The sequence below is a fragment of the Dermacentor variabilis genome, chromosome 1 (genome assembly GCF_050947875.1).
Source record: "Dermacentor variabilis isolate Ectoservices chromosome 1, ASM5094787v1, whole genome shotgun sequence".
Taxonomy (NCBI): Eukaryota; Metazoa; Arthropoda; class Arachnida; order Ixodida; family Ixodidae; genus Dermacentor; species Dermacentor variabilis.
This window is the reverse complement of record NC_134568.1, coordinates 237,923,327-237,947,834: the sequence shown is the minus strand read 5'-3', so window position 1 is coordinate 237,947,834 and position 24,508 is coordinate 237,923,327. Positions and strand designations below refer to the sequence as shown.

Below are 24,508 nucleotides of genomic sequence, written 5' to 3'. Positions count from 1 at the left end.
TGGCAAACAAAGCAATGATACTGCAGAATGCCAACAAGTTCGGGCTCAAGCGGAAAGCGGCAAAAGGAGGACAGCATGAGAAGACAGAAAAAGTTCTCGTCAAGTGGCTGCACCAAGCACGGAGGTCTGCAATCAACGCTGACGGCGCCATTCTAAAAGAAAAGGCGGACCTTGTGGCATTGCGTCTCGGCATCGACGACTTTCAGGTATCGAACGGGTGGCTGGATCGCTTTAAAAAATAAAACAAGATTGTGCACAGCTGCTCCTTCTGAGAAAGCATTTCCGTGGACGTTTCGACGGTGAGCGAATGGATGGAGTCACTGCCGGAGATGACTGCTGCCTACAAACCCTGCAATGTTTTCAGCGCCGATGAGAGCGGTATCTTTTACCATATGCAGCCCAAGCAAACCTTTGCGTTTAAGGGTGACAGCTGTCATGGTGGCAAGCGTAGTAAAGAGCGTGTGATGGCACTATTCTGTGCTAACAAGGACAGTTCCGAGAGGCTGCCCGTGCTCGTTGTTGGAAAGTTTGCAAAGCCACGGTGCTTTAAGAATTTGAAGACGCTGCCGTGCAGCTACAACTTCAACAAAAAGGCGTGGATGACGTCTTCACTCTTTAGCAATTTTTTCCAGCAGCTGGAGAACAAAATGGGTGCAAAGGCGAGGAAAATATTGCTTTTCGTGGACAACGCACCGTGCCACCCACCCGATACGTTCAGCCTGAGGAACATAAAGGTTGTTTTTTTTTTCCGCCCAACTGCACAAGCCGGCTGCAGCCGCTGGATGCCGGCATCATTAAGTCCGTCAAGCAAGGGTACTGGTGGAAGCAGTTAGCGCAGCGTCGGCAGGCGGCTATGGAGCGCAGCGATTCGGAAAAAAAGATCACTGTGCTCGACGCCATGCATTTTATTGCCAGTTCGTGGAACGCAGTGTCGCGAAGCACAATCGCTAACTCGTTCAAGCACTGTGGCTTTAAGCGAGAGACTGTCTCCTCTGCTGTGGACGCAACAACCTCGATGCCACTCGAGGCCAATGTAGGCTTCGCCGACGACGATTTCGAGGGTTTAAAAACCTCGCCACGACATTTGTCGAGTACGTGGAGGCCCACGACAGCATTGCGATCTGCAGCAAAGTGTCGCTGGATGTCGCCATCGTGGAGGCTTTGCCTAGTGCCGAAACCGCTGCAACATCAGACAACAACGACGCCACAGATGTTGTGCCTGGGCCTACCATGTTCGCCGAGGTGCTACGGCACAAAGACGGCATCCGGAACTTCATCTGTTCATGCGATGCCGCAGAGAACCTCCTTTTAGAAATTGCCCAACTCGAGGGAAAGCTCTTGGTTCACAGATCAAACAAGGTCCAAAAGAAACTTACCGACTTTTTTTAAAGTTCGCGCCGGCTGGCGGGAATCGCGGCAGTGGGCAGTGGAGTGCAGTAAAGGTTCGTTTGAATAAAGCATCATTGGTACCTGCACTGCAGCAGTGATTTTTATCGCATTTACTTTTTTGGAAATTTGGGTTTCTAAGCTCTGCAGAGTATGTTAGAACGACAGAAAGCTGAGCTAGTTGGTAAGGATTCATTATGAAAAAAAGAGGTGAGGCGTGCAGACAGGACACAAGAGTAGAGAAGTGGACAACACGAACGCCGGTGTGTCCTGTCTGCACGCCTCAGAGTATGTTAGTAGTTTACATTGAAGTTTCTCATAAATCCGTTGCGTGAAATAAGTAGTATTTTTATAGGCATAATTTATGTTCAGATTTTACGATGCCCGCATTTTACTACGCTTTTTTGCGGTACCAAGAAAGTCATATACTCGGGGTTCCAGTGTACTTGGGAAAATCAACTATCGTTTGAAAAATGCATACGGCACGTATCTCACCACTGCCACACTCTCACAGCCACCTCCGTTCATGTGCAGTTTTGCGAGAGTTCATCCAACATAGCTGCAAGCATTTATGATTTGCATGCGTTGAAAAAAACTGCAATTTTCGCGGGGGTGTTGTGTAAAGCACGCAAACGGATTCTGTAACGAAGTAAAGGCATGTCGATATAGTATACCTATGCCCACAATAGCAGAATACCCTTGGTCATATATGATGGCTTGCATGAAGGACACAATGGTCGTCCCATTCTTAACATCATCGCAATCAAATTCGTGGCACTTCTTTATTACTGCGAAGGCTGTATATGACTAACCTTCCATAGTTTTTTCGGCGTCTGGAAACAGAAACGAACTTAGCAATTTCTAACAAACCCATACGAGGAGTGCAGTGCGGCGGTGCAGATGTCAAAATGCAGAACAGACTAGAACGCTCACTGTGAACAATAGCGTGACATCAAGGTTATGGCAGTATATAAGCAGGAGAACTATCAACACTAAAAACAGCTGCGTTATCGATGGGGCGGACACATATATTTCATACACCTGAAGAACAACATCTGTACGAGGAACGCTGGAAGGAACAGCAACGAGAATGTAAACAGCACGAGCGCGAAATGACCACCGATGAAGAATGTTCCCACGATGCTAAACAACAATGATAACCGCGAGCCCGGGCACCTCCGAATGAGCAATGACGCCAGACTCGCACCGCAAAAAACACCAACCATTCCACTCTGTGAAGATGGAATGGCAGCAAAAGCACTTTGCTTTTTGTTTAAAAGCTTTGACTGTCATCAGCTTTCGCTGCCATTCCATCTTCACAGAGTGGAATGGTTGTCTTAATTTTTTTTGTTATTGGTGTCAGTATGTGAAGTTTTCATGCAAGCTTGCCCGTTTTCACATACTGCAATACATTTGTACATGACCAAAATTTGCCTATGGAACAATTATTGTTCTATACATACTCTTCTACAGTGTACAGCCGCCCTGATTTTTAATAATATAGCGCGAGCGTTGACTGAACTGCTGGTGAGCACCTTATAACGGCGATAAGCGTGCAACAAGAGCGTGCAACAAGGCGAGTGCAACAAGGCAACAAGGCTCGTGCGCGAACTCTCGCCTTGTTGCACGCTTATCGCCGTTGTAAGGCGCTCACCAGCAGTTCAGTCGACGCTCGCGCTATATTATTAAAAATCAGGGCGGCTGTACTTGTGCGCAGTAAAGCCCACATCTAGATGCTGGCCTCGCCATTTACGAGACGTGGCATTGAGGCATACATCTTTGCAGCCAAGCCATTAGTGCCACTGCGAGGAGCAACAGTATCTTTCAGTTGCGGCGAAAACCGCAAACAGACTTACGACCATGGTAAGCTGCACCTGTCAAGCGGCAACTGCGATTTTGTATGATCATTACGGGGCAGCACCTTGTCACGCACAGTGAAGGTTGTGTTTGGTCTGCTAGTTATAACCATTGGCCTAATCGAATATTGACCTCTGTTAATCATTTAGTTACTGGCCTTCAGAGATTTCTTTAACTCCAGAGCACTCACTTGTTGGCTCTCACGGACACTCAAAATGACACTGCAGGCGTGGAAGGCAATGACAGATTTCGAGCGCTTGCCGGCTTTTCTTTCCCCAAAAGACTACTAAAATGACATCTCGGTGCAAATTATGCAATTTGTCCTAATGTTGCAGGATGCGGCACATTTTAAATCACTGCTTTTGGTACTGTTTAGCGCAACAGGAGAACCAATCACATCACTCAGAAACTAATATTTGTATCTGATTCATTAGTTCGCCATCAGTGAACAAAAAAGCTTGTATACCTTGCTTGAATCCGGAGAGAATTTTATGGCAAATGTCGTCATCCTTTTCCTGTAGATCTGCGAATAAAAATTGCAAGGCTTAATAATATTAAGTGCCCCAGAACATAAATTATGCAACAACAATACAGAACTGAAAATCTACACAACAAACTTAAAGGGGTCATGACACCAAGTTTTCATACTTAAATTGTGTACAGAAAGTTAAATTGTATGCATTCCACAGCAAGCTGATCAATTCAAGCGCACTCAATTGTCAGAAAATTTGTACAGTAAACCCTTGTTAACTTGAACTCTGATATCTTGAAATATCAGTTAAGTAAAAATTTTTTTCTGTCCGTGGTTTCAACCTATGTGCTTTTTTTTTTGTTATCTTGAGAAGTTTTTCACCAAACTCCACATATCTCAAACTCTAAACTTCAACAATACCAGGAAAAAGGCAACAGGCAGCATCAACAGAGTCGCTTGCACTGGCTTTTTATTCGGCAGCAGCTTGCTATCCAAGCCAGACGCCGTGCCAGGCCTCACTCACAGCTTATCTTTCCTCCTCCTTTCTATCTATCACTGCTCGCGTGCACTTGTTCGGCTGCTCTCCGACACTTTGCCTCGGCCTCACATGGCAGCGGTAAGCTGGGAGTTGTTCTTTTATGTTTTTTCTCTCCCTCCCCTTAAGACACTGTCAGTGACACATCAACGTGGTCACTGTGTATTGTGACCTTGGACAAGATGATCGGCACTTTTGAGCAGAAGCGATCGGCCCACACAATGCGCCCAAAAGCAGCGAGCATTTGCACGAGCCCACAGCGTTTCAGCAAGATCATTGCTTGATAAGGACACTCGCTTCATGCTCGCGTGATGATGAATGCTAAAGGCATGGCAATTCCACTCTTCTGTAGTTTTTGCGCTCTTTCATAGTCTTCCGTAGTTTTCGAAGTTGCGTGAGCTGTTTTGATGACTGGCTTCAAATATTGCATTAGGACAAATCGTCTTGACTCTGCCAAGCAAGTTGTCTCTGCACGGCACCAGCACTGGGGCAGCCGCTCTAGCATCTCTACTATCATCAGATGGTAGAGCAGCTGCCCCGGAAAGATGGTTGTCCTGGGTTCGAGTCCCAGACCAGGACGAATTTTTCTGCAACTGTGAAACTTATCTTTCGAGGAACCCGTATGGGTTTCCTTTGTAGCACTTAGCTACGTTTAGGTGGATGTCTCATTTTCCCTTTATTAACTTAACGACAATATTCTACAACACTAAAAAAAATCTGACAGGGCTTACTTCATTGTAAAACTTTATGATGTCACCCCGTTCATCGAACTCAAACTGTGTTGCAGTGCCAGCCAAGCGAGTTGGAGTTGGAGGCTGACTATTGGGAAGCATCATGGGAAGTGTGCTGGATGACCGTGTGGAGCTCAATTGTTCAGTCCTTTTGTTATCTGGAATGCAAACAAAAATTGCCACACCCAGTAATAAATTCAGACTCTTTTCTTAGTTGTTGTTTCGAAACAAAATAATTTTCTTCAATCAGAATTCCACAGTGCTTACCTGCACTCGTGAGCAGCACATATGAAACAAACTCGTAGGCTACTCTTTGGTGCCAAAAATTGAAAACACCAGCTCCAAAAATGCACTCCAAGGGTCTATTTTGTGTTGATCTAGTTCATTTGCTATTCTTAATGTTAACTAACTGCTGTGCTGAGCAGCTGATCCCAGTGATAACAATGACACAAATGTCTAGAGTTAATGACAAAGGGCAGGAGTGAGGCAAAATAGGAGGAAAATTAAGCGAATCACTAGAAAATATGGTGCCAAGTTAGCATCTCAATAACAATGTTTTTTTTTAGTTAGAAAGCTCAGTGTTTAAGCAATGCCACAGCCTTCTTTATAGTTTCAATGCAGGCTTAAACACTGCAAATGCCACTGTAAAGACAAATTTATTGCAAAGCCTCAGCACATATATATGCCAAAACTATGAATTCTTGTTCCATCATCTGAAAACTTTTGTGCTTTTATGATTGCAATCTTGTAAGGTTGATGACTGGCTGAGTTTACAGTCACTGCTGCCCTGTGTTCAGCAAATCCCCCAAGACAAGCTATGTGAAGTGCCTAGCACAAGGCAGATAGAGTCATACATAAAGCGGTATTCACACAGGGGGGGAAAAATCTCTCCCTTCGCAGTGGGGAGTGTGCATCACCTGACTACAACATAGCACCTTTTTGGAGCCAAGCCGCTGCTGTAGACATTACTGTGGGATGGGAGATGTCTTGCTGCGCTGGTACAAAACAATCCCTCTCGATGGGACAGACAGCGGGGGATCTTGCTGATTAGTTTAGAAACCTATCACACCGTGCTCAATGGCAGTATAGAGGTGGCGCTGAAATCATCGCTGCCTTCGCGGTTGCTTGGCGGTGTTGTTCACTTTGCATTGATTGTTTTTCAGCGGCACAGACACGTTGAAGCTCAGTGGTAAAAAGCGACTGTTTTTCATCTCACTCGTGGAGGAATTCCGGTGTCTCTGGCCCAGCATACCCATACCTGCACATACATTTGGTGTTGAAAGCAATGGCCACTAACTACCTGCCAGCATTGACATCGTTCAATTCTCACACAGTCGGTGCGAGCGGTAGAGCAGCGTGATGGCTCATGACATCATGCTCCCTTCCCCTGTGCAAATACCGCTTGACCTATAGCTCAAGTGACACCAAGGCAACAACAAAAAAAAGAATGGAACACTTTTACAATTAATTCTGCTGCAACTGCTGCAGTTTACTTATTCAAGCTCTGAAAAGTAACATGGAAAGCGAAATATTTGCATTCTTTCTTTAGGTGTTATGTACCTAATAATATGTAAAACATGTCAAACCTTAATGCTGTGTTTATCTCTCTTCTTTCTTAAAATGATATAATGCATACCTTGAACCACTCATTCCTACACAGGGCATTTGATAACAAATTTCTCCACCAAAATATCTTGACTTTCATTTAAAAAAAAAATTGAAAGACAACTTACTGAGCTATTTTCTCATTAAAATTCATGCAAATCCCATGCACAATGGAAATCTGTGTAAGAGAAGCTTTCATGTCAACTCCATCTGAGCGTCACCCGCCGTGGTTGCTTAGTGGCTATGGTGTTGGGCTGCTAAGCGCGAGGTCATAGGATCAAATCTTGGTCACGGCAGCTGCACTTCGACGGGGGCGAAACATGAAAACACCCATGTACTTAGATTTAGGTGCACGTCCTGGTGGTCCAAATTATTCCAGAGAGCCCCCCCCCCCCCCCCCCCCCGCCCACGGCATGCCTCGTAATTAAATCATGGTTTTGGCACATAAAACTCCATAATTTTTTTTTAATCTGAGCGCCGGGCATCATGTCAACCCCCAGCACCATGTGCTGTCTCCACTCCCACCTTCCTCCTCTAAGCACTGTACCTCTTCCCCTCTTGGTCCCTTGCGCCCTCCTCCACAAGTCCAACCACTCACGCAACCACTACCAAACCGCAGCATCACACAAAGAAAATTTCACTTTTAAAAGTATCCTACACAGTCACCCAGTCTAACCACTGACCACGGCTGACCACCGACCACAACTCAACAAAGAAAGCTTCATCTGAATAGTTGCGATGCCTACTGCCCATGATGTCTACAAAAAACTTGTCAGTTAAAGGGTCAAAAACGATTTCATCATCAAGGCAATTTCGCATGCTGCATTCTACACCAAAGAAATGCACAACAAGCCTATTTTCTTTTTTCCTTTATGGCTACGAACAACAAGGAAGCTACTAGAAGAAAGTGGTGTACCATGAACTTGTATAACCTACTTTTTTATATCACAAGACAATACCCTATGCTGTAGGTAGTTATGTGAATTAAGCGCAAACAAGTCTTGTTATAACTAAGTCACATCTGACATAAAAATACTTTCTTTATATCCTCTACTTGTTCTGTATAAGCATACACGTTGATATTGATGAAAAAACAAAAACAAGCCCAATAATGCCCATGCGAAAGAAGCTCAAGCATGATGCCTCCTACAGGATAGCAAAGAGTCGCCTGCACATTTTGATGGCACACGAAGAACTATAAATTACATACACGCACTCTGCATCGTCATTAACATGCAATCAGTATAATAACACGAGATTGTCATGTTGGCAACAGTCCAATCAAGCCAAGATGTGAGCCAAAAATGCACACGTATGTTATAATGTGTCATTTCAAGGGACACAAAAGGTTAATACAAACTCGACGTAGACTTAAGATTCCATAAATCTCACGGCACTTGTTTATGTCATGAAAATCGCGTCTGAAGGGTCAACATGCCTTCCGTCCGCATACCACATACCGTCTGCAATTTAAATCGCCCACCCCATGAGCGGGGAGTGGTGACGTTACATATGCCATCACCACCCTTTACTGTCATCAGTCCACTGGCGAGTAAAACGCAAATGCAAGGCCACGGAGAAATCAAACCAAGGCACAGTGTTGGACTCGCCGTTGCCACTGCTGTTGGTCAAGTGACGTGGATTGCTCGGGAATCTCCCGACATATAAAATGGATATGGCATTCTCTGCTACTTGCAGTTTGTGAGAGTTTTGCGAGCCACCAAAACCAGCGCAACAGTATGCAATAACAAAACTACTCAAACACGAAAGCAAGGGCGGCACAGAGTGGGCCAGCATACCCTGCTGCACCAGCTTGGTTTGTCCGGCTCCTGGCCTCCGAGATTGTACGGATGATACTGTGGTCTCAGAGGCCACACCTAACTGCACCAGCCTTTGCAGGGCACCATGATGAGAGGGAGAAGTGGATGCATTCTTTCATACCACCACACAAAGCAATGCTAGCCACATGTGAACCGCAGCTCAACATAGCACTTATCTCATTACAGCTATGCGTCGCGCAGACTGCTGCAGGTTGAGTGCAGTTGCATGCGGCCTCCAAGATTGCGCAGGCATGATATCGGAGGCCGGGCCCCAAATATGCCTAGCTGTGTCACTCTGCACGGTGCACCACAGTGGGAGAGAGAAAAGCCATGGCAGTGAGATGCTCCTTACATGCGACTACAGGTGGCAGTGAAAAAGACCAGTGTTGCTTGACAGCATACACAACCCAGGGATATTGGGAGATTGAACTGCCGTGCCGAATCAGTGATTACTCCACAGAAAGTGACATACTCGGTATTCAACGGTCAGGTATTTTTGGGTTTTGAAGATGAATCTAGTTTATTATATTTAATGGCAGGACGCTTTTACTTTGTTAAAACAAGTTACTAAATTACATGGATCTCCATGGGGATTTCAAGGGGAATTTAATTTACTTCAATGTAACATTTTGTTATAATGAGGTTCCAAGTGTACTTTGAGCCACGTGCAAATTTCCTTTCATATAACCATCGCCTTACTGGATCCTGCATTTGTGGTTTCATTACAGCAGGTACTCCATTGAGTACTTCACTGAAATAAAGCATGAGCAACCACATTTCATACCTACTTCCTGTGGGGATGCGCGAATCTTGCGCGTCCCCTGATATGCTGTTTTCCCTGCATCAGTATCGTCTCCTGTTATCTGGCTTTGCCGTGTGGCTTTACGGCAGCGGTCGGTGTGGTTGCAGAGTAGTACGAGAGATGACGAGAGTGTTGCACTGCTACACCTAACGGCAGGGTTACTTGGGCGCAAAAAGGTGAAGGCTGTTCCTCTTTGGCTTGGGGTCGGCAAGCAGCATGTGCACCAATACATGCTTCTGCAAGGCCTAGGACCACGACACCAGAATGGATGAACACGATTGTTCGAACGCACCACCATTCACATGACCATACACACGAACTACCAGGCATTGGTGTCCAGCATGGAGCAAACACATTCACTCACTATACCGTCGTGGTGAGTCGCATTTCCTTGATTTGTCACATGCCTATCGGCATGTCTTGTGTGTTGTGATTTGGCTGGCAGGCATTAGTGTATGAAAGGTGCAATAAATGCCCTTGCGATTCCACTACTGCATTGTCCTTCCTTTGTCCCATGAGCACAGGTGAGACCCCACATGCCTTATATCCGATAATTTGTTATACTGAGGTTTAAATGCATGACAAAAGAAAACTGAGGAAGCCATCAAAAGATCAGGCATTGTCAAAATGTAGGAGGTTGTGGATATGCACACAAGTTCTGTATTATAGACATTGTACTGTTGCATTTACTTAAATATGTAACACTTCTTACACAACCTCAAAACACAGAATAGTAATTCAAATTGGCCTACATGCAAAGTGGTTGTGCTGTGAACACCATGAAGATTGTCCAATTCTTTATCATCTTTCAGCGCTGTGTGATATAAATGTACAGTCAACGATAGATTTTTCAGACACCTTTGCGGCACCGCTACGTACCCCACAGAGTAAGAACGTCCGAAATTTCGGGTGCTGAAACTATTCACCGTCTGATTTTCCAGACTGCCGTGACTGCAGGTACAAATGGCATTAATCAAAGCCAGCACCACCGCCTTTTTGATTGTCTCACGGCCTCTTGCTGGCAGCTGTAACCACCGCCGCGGCAACGCTAGTCCTAGCAGCTTTGACGTTCAGTTCACTACCAAGCTTGCTGCTATTCACTTCCAGTTTTATTGCGACAGCAATTATATGAACACTCCAGGTGCATTTCTGCCGTCGACATCGGCATCACCGTGAGGTTCCATATGAAGTCCAAGAGCAATAATATTGTCGCCACATGCCATATGTGCAAGTGAAAGTGTGCAAGGGTGAGCTGGCAATTGCGGCTCAATCTCACACACGCAACAGACGAAAGCGGAGAGGAAGCGCGCCACTTTTCGCCGCACACAAGCAAGGCTTCGGGGGGAGGGTAGGGGGGGTGCAGTATACTCCAGACAGCCCGGGCAGCGACATGCACCCAGCCGGGCCACTGTATCTTGAAAGCCATCTGTGACGGGTAAAGAGTCTACACTGCGCTGCGTGTTTGCAACTTAGTTCACCATGATGCGAGCGGCTGCTGCTGCCCCGTTTCCTCCCTGCAGCGTTTTGACAGCAAGTTTCCTCGGTCATCAAGTGAGATGCGTTCATGCTTAGTTGTGCACACGACACAATGCTTGTTAATTTAATTAGTATGCCTATGTTTACAAGTTTACGCGGCCGATAAAACTACTATCTTTAGTTCATATAGCTCTCCACTAATTCGGCATCGCAATCAATCCTTCGCCTTTTGGGTGAAACTGCATCTTTTTTAATATTATTATTATTATTATTGAAAGAATTAACTGCTGTCAGCAATGGCACCAATTCTGCATTTGTCACACTTGTCTATGGTTTCGAAGGGCGGAAAGCACGGCAAAGGTCAAGCGTTGCATAATGCCAGTTTCAAACAGTCAGCTTTGCCACACTATAGCGGTATTTTGCAATGAAGTATACACTCTGTATTGCGGCAAATGGAAAGGGGCCACTGTCAAAGGTAACAGTATGTATTCCTTAATTATACATGCATGTACCCACAATGTCTCCTGTCACAGTACAAGCACCAACACACCTAATGAATGTATTGGCAGGCCGTCAGAGCTCTTTCGGATGTGCCGGTGGCGATTTGAGCCTTTGGGGGCAGTAAAAGGCATGCATTCATTTTTTTCGGACTGCCTGATTCGTCCATCATTTTTGCAGCCCCTAGGGAGTTTGAAAAATCAAATGGCGACTCTACTGTGTTCATGGTCCGGTGTTGTGTCGCTCAACCAAGTAAAGTCATATGCTACAATAGTTACTTCACTGGATGAATTAATGTACATTTGTGAAAGGAAAAAAAAAAAAATACATGATCAGTGCTACGGCTAAGGAATCAGCCAAGCTAAGTTCTACACAGCTATTCTAATGTCCTTTATAACTTATTGCAAATTTCGAATTTGTACTGTGGATACGCAACAAAGGATGCAAAAATGCATTCTGATGCGGAGACATGGCAAACATTTCTCGAAGCTAGTGGACTCCAGTTACCAGGTTTTGTAAACCATGACAAGCAACGTCAACTTTTGTAAGCACTACAAATGCTGGCCAGCAGTGCCACCAACCCTTTGTATGAATGACCCCACATTCACAAACCTATATATTTTTACACAGGCCTCCTGTATATATACAGTTCTTTATTCCTGTGAAGATCATTTAAATTTTAATTGGGCAGGAGCAAGCACCCACCTCCATCATCTTTGTCAACCGGAACAGGTGAACTGGAGTTGGAGCCTGTGCGGCTGCTGTTGTCACTATGTGTTGGATTCTTCCGCAACAGTACACTGCGATACACCTGGGGTGTTAGGGAGGAGAAAAAAATAAAGTATGGGCCTCAGTCATATGCAAAGTCAATTAAAGGAGTGAACGAAAGCAAGCACTCACGTGGCTCTTGTTCTGAGGCTGTTGCCGGTAGCAGTGCAGAATTTCTTGAAAGCTTTTTTCAACTCTGGTCACCTAAAGGCAATAAAACATTGTCTCTTTGAGACTGTGTCACCCAGGACATACAAGACTACTTTTTACAAGGCAGGAGTATTGACAACTGCTTATAAATAAAGTCTGTGACTTACACAAGCAGTACTGCAAGAACCAAACATTTGCATTTGGAGCAACAAGAAAGATTTGCCTGTGGCCACAAAGGTAACATCAAGCCTATGCAGAATGCATTACTTTATCACATTCACATAAACACAAAGCACTCAAGCACCTTTAGTGCCCATGCATTTCTTCATATGCTGTTCACATTTACATAAAGCATGGACAGTTTCAGCATGGCACCCACAGTACTAAAGCATGTCACTACCACTTTATGATTTGGATTATCTTCCCATATCAACAAAAGTAAGTGCCAAGGTCATGCCAAATGCAGAATAATAATTCTGCAATTGTACATGTCAAAAGCACAATCTGATTATTAGGCATGTCATAGTGGGGAGACTTCAGGTTGTGGGGGGCACACCTGCCCCCATCTTCCCCCGCGTTGTCGCGTTGAGAGCCGGCATAGACACAGGAGAGACGCACTGCGCCCTCTCCCGCTTCTTCCTCGCTCTCGCGATGCACGCGCACCTTTCGTCCCCAACTTGCGGGCAGGTAACTGACGGGCGACGAGGATATTACCCTCACCCAGGTAAAAAGGTACAAAACAGCGCCACCGGGGGAGACCCTCTCTCTCCGACGCTAGACCCCTAACCTGCCGGACTGGAGTACTTGCCGCAACCAATGAGTGACCTCGTTTGCCTGACTATCCTGGGCAACGAGGCCAGCCTATTACTTATGACAGAGAGGACGCCCCTCTGGCAGTTTTCTTTATTGCTGGAAGCAATAAATGTTATTACAGTTGACACCGCTGGTTGCCTTATTTGTTCGAACCTGACGTAGCCGTGATTCCCGCGCTACAGGTTGGGGAGTACCACAAAGCGACTGCGTGGGGCTAGAACCGGAGCTCGCCTTCAGCCCTAGCTGCAACGCAGAGTGGAACCCCCACAAGGTTACCATATCAATGTGATATTGTTAAGGGCCCTGTGTTGCTGAAAATCCAGTGTCGCCGTCTGGCGTCCAGCGCCAGACGTCGTTTTGGCAAAAACATTTTCGAACCAGCCACACCTAAGCTCTCCATGTGGCGCAAGGAAGCTACTGAACCAATTGAATTTCTCAAGCTAAAATACGCAGAAAAAGCGTAAAGTACGACTTACACACAACCTACAGACATGATAGTGCCAGATTGTAATTTGACTATACGAGAAAACATAATTCTGTTACGCGAGAACTCAAAGGAACCCCTTTTCCAGCATTCCACCATTCACAGACCAGCCATGGTGTCCACCATTTGCGCGTGCCAGTGCGCGAGAATTTCTGGGGCCACGAAGCAGCGCACTCAATTCCTTGCAATACCTCTAGATGGTGCTCGCCTCCGCCGCATCATAAAGTCCCTTGATAATTTGAAAGTACCGCCACTTTTTGAACTCTGCCGCTGCCGCACGACCTCCTCGCCTCCTCCTCGCCCCTTGCGCATCACCCCCCCCATGTGGCAATCATTTTTGACCCCGTTTTTCTGCACGACGATTGGTCTCCCTGCCGTTGCCCTTGGAAACGCGCGGATCTTGTGTTTTGCTTGTGTTCTTTTTTTTCATCCGTACAATTTTTCTCCTCAGGTCGGCGCTTAAGCTCGGTGTAGCGAATGTTGTACGCTGTGTTTCCTGCTCTCTGTGCTAGCGCTATGCCATGCTGTTGTGCATATAACTGCAGCGAGAAGCCTGAAGATGGTTATGCAATATTTGTGATACCACATCAAAAAGCGTGACAGCTTGCACAGGAAGCAGTGGCTGCATAACACTGGGCGAAAGAACTTTGTTCCGACAAAGAACAATGTTTGCGAGGTGAGGCGTCTTTCTTATTGCTCGTATCAAAGCACTCCCTAATGCTGCATTTTTTTTAGTTCTCCCGGCCTGCTCACTAGCGTTTTTGCTGCAGCAATTTGTACTTGCATTAAAAAGGGGTTGTTCTCAGTATGCTTAATATTCCGGTGGGACTCCGTCACCATGCACGTCACCAACTCTTATTATTCAGTCGGAAATGCAGCACTGTAGGTTGTTTCCCGCTGTGAAGAATTCTGAGCGATGATACAGCCTCTCGATCGCACTTTCGTTATTGCTGGACACGTTGCCTGTTTTACCTAAATTCAAAATAGCGGCTTGTAGAGGAGCTATTATTTTCAGCTGACGTCGACGTTTGCGTCAGTCATACAATGAATGCAGGCCCGGAACAAATTAGCGGCAACTATACCCGTGGTATTGCAGCTGATGAGTGCTAGCTGGTCCATATTGTGTGTTTTTCTTTTTTTTAAGTTTTAAGGCAAGTCTAAATCTCTGTTTCAAGGTCGCGTTGTGAACAGAAAATATCACGCGACCCAAGAAGGCCAGAAACGACCCAAAGCATGTCCAGCCGTGTACAAGAGATTAATGATTAGCCAAGTTAATTAACCATTCATTAGTGATTGAATTAAGGCAGATTAGGGAGGATTAAGATTGATTAGGGCGTAATAAAATGAATTAAGGTGTATTAGGATGGATTAAGATGCATGAACAAGGATTAAGGTGTATTAATGGGGATTAAGGTGGGTGAAAGAAGATTAAGGTGAATTAATGGGATTAAGGGTGGATTAGGGTGTATAAAGGAGGATTAAGGTGCATGATCAATGATTAAGGCGTATTAAAAAGAATTAGGGTGGATGAAAGGATTAAGGTCAATTAGGACGGATTAAGGTGACAGAAGGGTGATGGAGGTAGATTACGGTGAACTACAGTAGGCTTTACAAGAGTCACATTTGAGTCTCTTAGGCGATACCCAAGGACACCTTGGATTTTTGGAATTTGCTTTGAACTGCACTTCCACGCACGCATGAGTGGGCGACGATTATTATTTGGTTTTCTCATGGATACAGGAAATGGGGAGGGGGTGTTCACATGATTGCACACGCTTGCGGTTGATATCGACTTCTAGGCGGAGGCCGGGAATCTTCGCTTGAATAGCGAACGTTTAAAAACACCTTTCTATTGATTTAACACGGGCCGAAATCATTGCATCAATGCGCTTTGATTACGAAGGTTGAGTAATCAATCGTGATTGTGGTCATAAAGTAGTAATGCAAAAAATATTTATATTCAACAGGCAATAATGTTTAGCACCGCAACGTATTTCATCCTATTCTACTGTAATCCTTCATCCACCTTAATCTGCCCTAATCCTCCCTAATCAGGGTGTCTACCAAGTTGACATCTCCGAATTCCCTGAGTTTTCCAGGTTTTCCCTGAGTGTCTTTGCAAAATTCCCTGAGTGATGCAGAGCTATGTTTTACGTCAAGACGGGCTGAAACCATATCGCCTGATGCTGTCACCTTAGTAAGCATATGAAAAAAAAAAACGACCTAATCCAATTTGAATACTAAGTAGTAATGTTCATGTTATTCAAAAAGAGAATAGAAGGGATGGGTTTCTAAAATGCACAGCAAGTAAAATGTTTTCGAAAAAAAAAATTGCAAATCAAGTCGGACATTCTCAGATAAGAATAAAAAGGAAATGCAGACAGAAGCAAATATTTTCGAATATGAGCTATTTCTATCAACTGATAGCAAGCATGTCAGTGGCATGAGGCCCAAACTTTGTCACAATTGAGATTATTTCTCAAAAGCTCGTAAGTCAACCTCAACTGTCCTGACATACTCTCAGCCCACGCACAATGCTTCAGTGTTGTGTTTCACTACTTTAGGTAGTTTATATTGGCTAGGATCAAGGGGGACAACTGCATCTCCGCTTCAGGCTACACTTCGCTTTTTGAGCTCAAGATCTTTCAAAATGGCAGCAGCACACTTCCTTTCCCATTCATTCCTCAATGCGTAGGTCCTTTCTGTTCTTGTCCTCCTTCCGCCACTCGTTCGCCCCACAGACTATTTGAAGCATTTTCTTGGTCAGTTGCACAGTCCACGTCCAATTTTTCGAACAACATTTCTGTAGAGAGGGGAAGCTGACTTTCGGGAACCGGCATTATGCAACGCACCGTGCTTTCCAAGCTTGTAAGCCAATCGCGAGGACCACAAAGTCGGTGCCATTGCTGACAGCAGCGAATTCTTTCAAAGAAAGACATGGCACCCAACGGCAAGAAGCTCAATAGCAAACGTCGAAGCAGCTAGGTCTAGCGTTGCCGCAGTGGTGGCTACGGCTGCCAGCGGATCTGCGTGCAAGAGCGCCGGTTCGAGCAGGCGAGGTAATTAAAACGGCAGTGGTGGTGGCTTTCATTAATGCCGTTTCGGACCTGCGGTCACATCCAAAAGTCCAGAAAATCGGACGGTGAAGGGTTCTTGTGTCCGAAGTTTCAGACGTTCTGATACATTGACTCTATGGGGTATGTGGTGGTGCCGCGGAGCCGTCCAAATTATCGGGCACCTGGAAAGTTCGTCCTTGACTGTACACTGGCAACTCCTCCAGCTGAAGACAGGGCGTCAAAGATGATTCATTACGATTCCTGTCTGTTACTCGAGCCAGCATTACCGCGACTTTTGACCCTTTCAATAAAATTACAGCTAATTTTCCCTGAGTTTTCCCCCAGACTACTCAAAATCCCTGGGAATTCCCGGTTCTCCCGGTTGGTAGACACCCTCTTAATGCACCTTTATCGACCTTCATTCTCCTTAACACACCTTATTCCTCCTTAATAACCTTAATCTATATTAATACAATCACTAATCAATCATTAATTAACTTTGCTAATCAGCAATCATATCTTACACACGTCTGGACATGCTTTGGTTCGCTTCCGGCATTCCTTGGGTCACGTGATATTTTGAATACCTCACAATGCGACCTTGAAGCAGAGATCTAAGGCTTTGGCTTAATAAGCCACCCGCAAGTGGATGTGCCACAAGCAATACTAGTTCAGACGCACAAAGTAAAGCATCTCATCATGTGGCAGAAAAATTGTCTGCAGTATTGAACTTGCCTCAACGCTCCTTTTACATCAGTATGCCCTGTTCATACGGCGTTAGGAAAAACCAACCTCCTCAGAAACGTTCCCTCCAGCTAAATTATTGTTGCAGTTATCAGCATTTCTCAAAATTTTCAACACCACTGCGCTGTGCAACTGGCCCAAAATAATGCGTCTCCATAGAATGCTGCGGCCCGTCCGCGGGAGCCAAGGAGAAATGGCGAGGAGAATCGAGGAAGAAAGCGCCGCGGGGAGGAGAGTGTCGCTACTTTCAAATTATCAAGGGGCTTTACTGCATCGTAGCCCATGCAAGAGGCTGCGTTTCTACCAGAAAGCCCACCTTCATGCACAGTGTTCGTGGCCAGCGTTTCCCGGTAAATATTATGGTTACGTATGCTACAGTGGGCCGGGAAGTGCGAGAAGCAGTCCGGGATCTTTGAATGCTATCTCATTCCACTCTTAAAGGCGAAGCTTAAATTAAAGGGGCTTTTATACGATCGCTTGTCGCTGCTTTCCTTTTCTCTGGTTTGATTCGGCGCGGTTAGGTGCAGGCGCGCATATTTGGTGTGCGCCTGCTTTCTTGCGCTGGTCTTTGAACACATCGCTCGCTGCTCGCGCTTATATATAAGAAAACGCTGCGCCGCTGGCGTACCGTGTACGTAAGCGCGCAGCAATGCCGGGAAACATTCATACAAAAGCAAAGGGTGAGAACACTGCGCTTTGTTTTTCATTACTTTGTCATGTACCTTCACACTGGGTAGCGCCGAGCGATCGCTTCTAACAAACGCAGAAATGAGTCTTTGCAGCGCGTGTGGCCATTAATTGACTACCCAACCAGTGGCGTGGCTAGGTCGTCTGGCACCCGGGGCCCTTAGCTCTTCTGTCACCCCCCCCCCCCCCCCCCGGGTGTAGTCGAGGAAGGCGAGGATATCGACAATTTTCGGGTGTTTTCAGACGTATATGACACCCCCCCCCCCTTACTGGCCCCGTGCACCCGGGGCCCACGGCCCCCCGGCCCCCCCCTGTTGCTACGCCACTGTACCCAACACAGCTATGTGAGGTGGTGCGACTCCAGGCGGAGAGGAGGTGGCGCTTCACTTTCTGCATGCCAATAACTTTCCATTTTTTTGCGTGTGAACGCCCATGATCGGGTCCACAAATTTCATGCTGTCTGGTTTAGTTTCCCATTGCAGATTGAGGCTCACTCCGTTAGCATCCACTAAGTTCGGGATGCAGTTGTATGCGGCCCATTCAATCGAGGCCGCCTGATGACGGGCGACAAGGTTCCGCCGAGCCGGCAAAATCACGGCGGCATTGCAGACCTTGGACCATGGGTATTCGGCATGACCTGCGTGACCACCGGGCAGTTCCGACTATTCAAGGTCGACAGACGAGACGCGGCGACGGTAGGCCCCATTATTGCAGCCAACGTTGAACCGGGAATTTCGCTTGCCGCGAAGGAGGCGTTCATCAATATGCACAATCCTTCGGGGCCACCGAGTGGGTGTCGCGCCAGCAGCTCGTCCCGCACGACCTCATGAGCTATCGCGGGCATTCACACGCAAAAACTAGCAAGTTAATAAACTGAAGCGCCACCTCCTCTCCGCCGGCTGCAGGGTAACTGCACCGCTGCTGGAGTCGCACCTCACATGGCTGTGGTGGGAGTCAATTAATGGCCAGACGCGCTGCAAAGACTCATTTCTGCGTTTGTTAGAAGCGATCGCTCGGTGCTACCCAGTGGTAAGGTACATGACAAAGTAATGGAAAACAAGGCGCAGTTTTCTGGCGCGCTTACATACACGGTACGCCCGCGGCGCAGCACTTCCTTATATATAAGTGTGAGCAGCGAGCGATGTGTTCGAAGACCAGCGCAAAAAAAAAAAAGCAGGCGCACACCAAGTATGCGCGCCTGCACCAAGCCGCACCGAATCAAGCCAGAGAAAAGGAAAGCAGCGACAAGCGATCGTATAAAAGCGCAGTGCACAAACCAGACGCACACCAATCTGCGCTCGAAAAAGCGACTGTATAAAAGCCTAGTGCTGACACCAGGCGCACATCAATCTGCGCTCAGAAAAGCGCGCGTAAGCACGTAGCGAGCCGCGCCAATCCAATCCAGAAGCCAGAGAAAGGGGGGAAATAATGTGTGACACTAAGTTCAGTGTTACCATGTCGGCTACGAGGTTCGACTTTTCGCCATCGTTGCCTCTGTTGTTGCCGAAGTGTCGACTAGCGACAGTGACGAGGACGACACGGAAAGCGATAGCACGGGCGATTCAGGCCCGACAGTGGCATAGGCTGCGCATTGCGTCAGCCTCATGAATGCAATCGTCGCGACGACAATAGGGGTGCGATAACGTAACTCTATTCCAAATGAAAATTATTCCAAACTCCGGCACCCGTAATGAAAAAGGTGCCCCCGGGACTTCTGCAGCACTACTGCGCACGTGCAAGGTGAATACGTAATGCCAACGAGGAATCTGCCATGCGAGTGTTTGCAGAGAAGAGGGGGCCGGCTGAAAAGCTGGCACGCAGCTTGAGTAAGTTTGAGGCCGCTGTCGTCGGCGTGCTAGGCCGCCGCGGCATCAAACGAAAATAACGCTTTTGTCGCGCGAAGTGAATAAATACTGCATGTTTTTTCCCCTTTCATCGCACTCTCTCCGAGTTCCGTTTTCGACAGGTAAGTGGGCGATCTCATGCTATTCGGTTAAACAGTACTACCGTTTAGTACGTACCTTTCCCGAGCTCCGGCCAACTACGGTTTAACGAGGTTTCACTGTACTCTCCCCGAGTTCCGTTTTTGACAGGTAAGTGGGCAATCTCATGCTATTTCGGTTCAGGGGGGACGTGGCGTTCGATAACAACTTTCTTATTTCTTCGTGGATTTTTATTAAAATTGGCAGACTTATCAGCAACGTTTTTGTGATACTACTGTATAAATTTCATAAAGATATCTCTAGAAAGTTTTTATTAATCATACTTTTCTCCTTCTGGCCTTGTTCCAAGTCTGAATCACTTAAAATATATGACAGAACACTTGTGCAAAGCAATGTGCATTCTAAGATGAATGGTTGAGGCCATGACACTCTTAGATTTCTTTATTTGCAATGCAATTTTTTTTTTAGTTCTCATTTTTTAAGAGGTGACTGTACAACAGGCGTTCAGGCTGTGAGCAAGTAGCTGAACCGTTAATCGTAGTAAAGTCAAACTGCAAAAGCAAGAGTGTCATGCCCTGGACAGTACATCCAAGAATACAGGGAAATAAACGAAACTGAAATAGACCTAGTGGTCACGAAGAAGTCAGTGGTACAAGCAAAGCAGGAAGCAAGAAAAGTCATTTTGAGAAAAAGGCTTTCAAAGTTGTACCTTAGATTTTACATTACCAAAAGGCACCGGGGTGGTAATCTTTTGTGTCCTTTTCAGTGCGCGGCTTCTTGAGTGCCCTGCCTTTGGTTTGATGTGCCCTGCTTGACTTTTTTTTTCGACAAGACATCCATTTTCCCTGCTCTGCGAAGAGCATGTTGTCCCAGTTGCAGTCCAAGTGTTGCACAATACTCAGCATACGCACGGCGGGCCCCAGCATTGTATTTGCAGACTGCCTCATGGACAGCTGTTTCTGTCGCAAGCAATGATGCGTTTTTACCTTTTGGCAGCAGCGACCACATGACCGAATGAATAGCGTTTTGGGTTTTTTTTCCCTAGACAACAGCCGAGGAGCTGCATGTCAGAATGGCACTGGTACACGGGCAGCAATGCATCGGAAGCACGCTTTCCAAGCCGGTACTTGTGAGGAGGTGGAGGCTTCTTATCTGCTTCTGCAGCCTGATGTTGGCATCAACTTTGGGGCCCCTGCAGACAAAGGTCAAGATACGCTTCATCGGTACATGTTATATGTTAATATGTTGCCATCACAGCCTTTTGCATGTCTTGAACATTGTCGTTGTCACGCAGAGCCATGCCATAGTAATTCGTCAGTTTCTTTATTAAATCTTGAGTGAGGCCACCTTTCCCTCCAAGAGGTTGCCCTTTCTTGCCTTTTGTGATCAGAGCACGCAAAGCCGTCCCCATCCTTTTCTTGACATGATTAATGCAGTCCTCCTTTGTAAATGGAATTAATCCATAAGTCTTCTCCTGACAGAGTGCTACAAAGGTTCTGCTGTCACCATCACAAACAATGTTTGTACATATCGCAAACCAGGGACCTCCTGGTTTGCGGGACCTCCTGAATAGAGTCAGTGCTGCTTCAACCTCCATTCTGCCAGAGTTCCCATCTGTGTTTTTATGGCAGACGTGTGATGCTTTCCAATCATCATAAACTTCATCCCCTTCTTTGGGGTCAAGCGTGCAAACATGGCATCGGTTTGATAGGACCACAGAGTCGAGCACCAGTCCTGTGAAAATTCTGTTACAGTGCCGACACCTATGTGGGATGAATGGCCTCATGTTAACCATGTCCCATCATAAACCACTGTTACGTTGTTATTAAAGGTAGGGTCCAGCTCCCTGTAAACATTGCGCAGTGCCACCACAGCGTCAGAAAAAATATTGGCAGCAACTGTTTCACTGGCAGGTCTGAACTCAGCCTTGAGATGTTTCTGAAATGTTTTATGATGCAACCCTGTATGGGAGACATTCATTACTGACCAGGAATCGGTCAAAGCTGTTGCCCCTTTGCCAATACTTTTAACAGCCTGTACAGCTCTCATATTCCCATCAAAATTTTGCGACCTTCCTTTCGCGGCGATGATCACCCCTTCGCGACAGCGCCGCAAAACGCGCACGTTAGCATCATTTGAGCTGCTAATCCATGTCTTGTTCCCAGCTGAACTGAAAGACCTGGTTGGGAGCACTGCTGGCACTTAAGATTAGCCGAGAAGCGCATTCAAGGCAGCCACTGAACGATGAGAAACTCCGCCGCTTGTTCCGTACCGGCAAGCACCTCGCTTTCACCCGTCATTCCATTTTCCGCGCGGTCGCCGACACCGAACTTAGTTTTGCCTGCACTTTCGCAGCGACCTCCCAGGATGCTTCGGCCAATACAAAACGCGACTCCAGGCGCGCCTGAATGGTGCCGCCCGTACTTGTAGACGGTGTAGCAACACCGTGCGAAGTGCCGAGACGATAATCGGACACATCCGAGGCGCGATCGCTGGATGCATCCGATGATGTGGAACGCGACACGACAAGCTCAGCGGTGCCACTGCTGCTCGCATGAGATGTTTCGCCCGCGTAAGAAGTGCCAGAAGTGCCAGAAGTGAGCGACTCCTCAACATCGTCAACACAAGTAGGTATTCTGCCCATATGTGAAGTGCTCGGCGGCGGCTCCTGAACGGCACCATCGGCACGCATATGCATCTTGCCCGCACGTGGAGTCCTCAGCTGCGCGTCTGACTTCTGCGCTATGCTGCACAGTACTACCACGCGACCTTGAAGCAGTCTATTTCACCGTCGGTGATTTTTGCTTATGAGTGCCGTAAGCATGAGCTGTCTTGTACTTCAGCGGTCGCCGACCCATGGTCACCAGTAAACTTCCGAAACTACGCCCCGCAAGCACTGATGAATGCGTCATGCTGGTATGTCCAGAGTAGCGTATCACAACCCAAACCAACTTTCAAAACTATGCTCCCCACGCACTGACAGTGAACCAATATGTACACAGGTGCATATCACAACACAAGTTAGGTACGTTCCGCAAGTACTGGCGACCCTGGTGAGCCGAGATGCGAGAAGGCGCTTATCACTTGTGGAGTCTGCTGCCGAAACTACGCTCCATACGTGCTCACGAACAATGCGAGGTGATTGTCAGACGCACGAGTCACGGGCGATATCAGATGTAAGCTTCTGAAAATATACACCACACATACAGACAAACATCGCACGCCAAGAGGCGCGGCCTGCCCGCGGCGGCGCGGTAGCAGTAGACGCGCACCGCCAACAAGACCAATGGCGAAGCTCCAATTGGCCACGTGACGGGTGTGGCCAATTGGAGGCCTTGGAATGGCCTTGAATGATTTGCTGTTTGAGTGCTTGCTTCTGAGTGGAGGAGGTAGCTGGCGCGGCAAATTTAAAGACGGAGAAATGCGCTTTCCAACACGGGCAAAATGGCGGCACTTGGTTGCGCCGTTGCGGAGATATCGTGGCTTGAAAAGTTTTTTTTGTTATTTCTGCGGAATTTTTTCGTCACGTTGGCAGCTAAAAAAATTTTTTTAAGCACTTCTACACGGTTTTCAACGTTCATATTTCGGAATCAGATAGAAAAGGAGTTATAGAAACGGAATATGTGCTTTTCAAAAAATCAATTTTTTTGGTCATTTTTCTCTATACGAAAGCCACGTCCCCCAAATCAGTACATACTTTTTCCAAGCTCCGGCCAACTACGGTTTAACGAGGTTTCACTGTGTTTGTGTTCAACCTATTTTCAAGCAAACACAGTAATTTTGACTGCCTGGGGTTCTTTCATGCACAAGTAAAACTAGGTACATGAGTGTTTTTGTATTACACCCTCATCAAAGTGCAGCCAGCATAGCCAGGATCGAATCCACGACCTCGAGGTCGGCAGTGCAACACCATAGCTACGTGGCTACTGCAGGTAAATGCCAAAAGTGAAGGGCAACAATTTTTTCTATGCCTGTCTGAAACAGCTGGAGATAGTGTGCTTGGTGGTAAGCAGCCCCATCTGTTGTGTAATCCCAGGCTGTAATTCAGTGATAAACAGGCCTTTAGTAATACACACAAATTAGTCATTCACAATGTCACATACCAGCATGCTGCCACTGAATGTTTCGAGCTGTTCGCGATTGGAATGCTTTAGCCCAGACGGTAGTTGCACAGCCCACTGTTGACAAATTTGTTGAATTTGTTGGCCCAACAGTACTGTCACTCACGACTAAGTGATGTTATCAACATTGTCTTTATCATTGTATTAATTACCAAATGTTTTTTGAAATCTGTGATGTGAAATGATGGATGATGCTATCAATTGTATATCCCATATGCTTATCCTTCTTTTCTTCCTTTTTGTCTCTTTGCAAAACATCATATGTAATTGAAATAAGCTCTGTGTGCGTTATGTTTTTGTCATACTTATTGTTGTTAACATAGGTCCATGAAACTCTACACTAACTAAGTACCCTTTTGTATTCTTATGTAAATGCCTATACTACAACGTCTACAGACCCTTCTAACCCACTCCTGTAAAAATCCCTGATGGGATTGACAGTATCACAAAATAAATAAATTAATTAATGAAGGATTTCCAAGCCACCGGAATTCATAGAACTTTCACCAATGATTATTTGCATAAAACCTGGTTATCTGAGTGATTATCAATTTTTGTAT

General features: G+C 46.3%; 1 protein-coding gene across 2 annotated transcripts in view; it reads right to left on the bottom strand.

Moving 5' to 3' along the window:
- Positions 1–24,508, bottom strand: part of LOC142560132 (retinoblastoma-like protein 1) — a 119,007-nt gene that overhangs the window by 14,217 nt on the left and 80,282 nt on the right. For both annotated transcript variants that reach the window (XM_075671976.1, XM_075671986.1), the window contains 4 exons: positions 12,083–12,154; positions 11,888–11,993; positions 4,982–5,139; positions 3,710–3,766 (listed from right to left, as the gene is read on the bottom strand). In XM_075671976.1, coding sequence (XP_075528091.1) covers positions 3,710–3,766; positions 4,982–5,139; positions 11,888–11,993; positions 12,083–12,154 — 393 coding nt within the window. The remainder of the gene's footprint in view (positions 1–3,709; positions 3,767–4,981; positions 5,140–11,887; positions 11,994–12,082; positions 12,155–24,508) is intronic.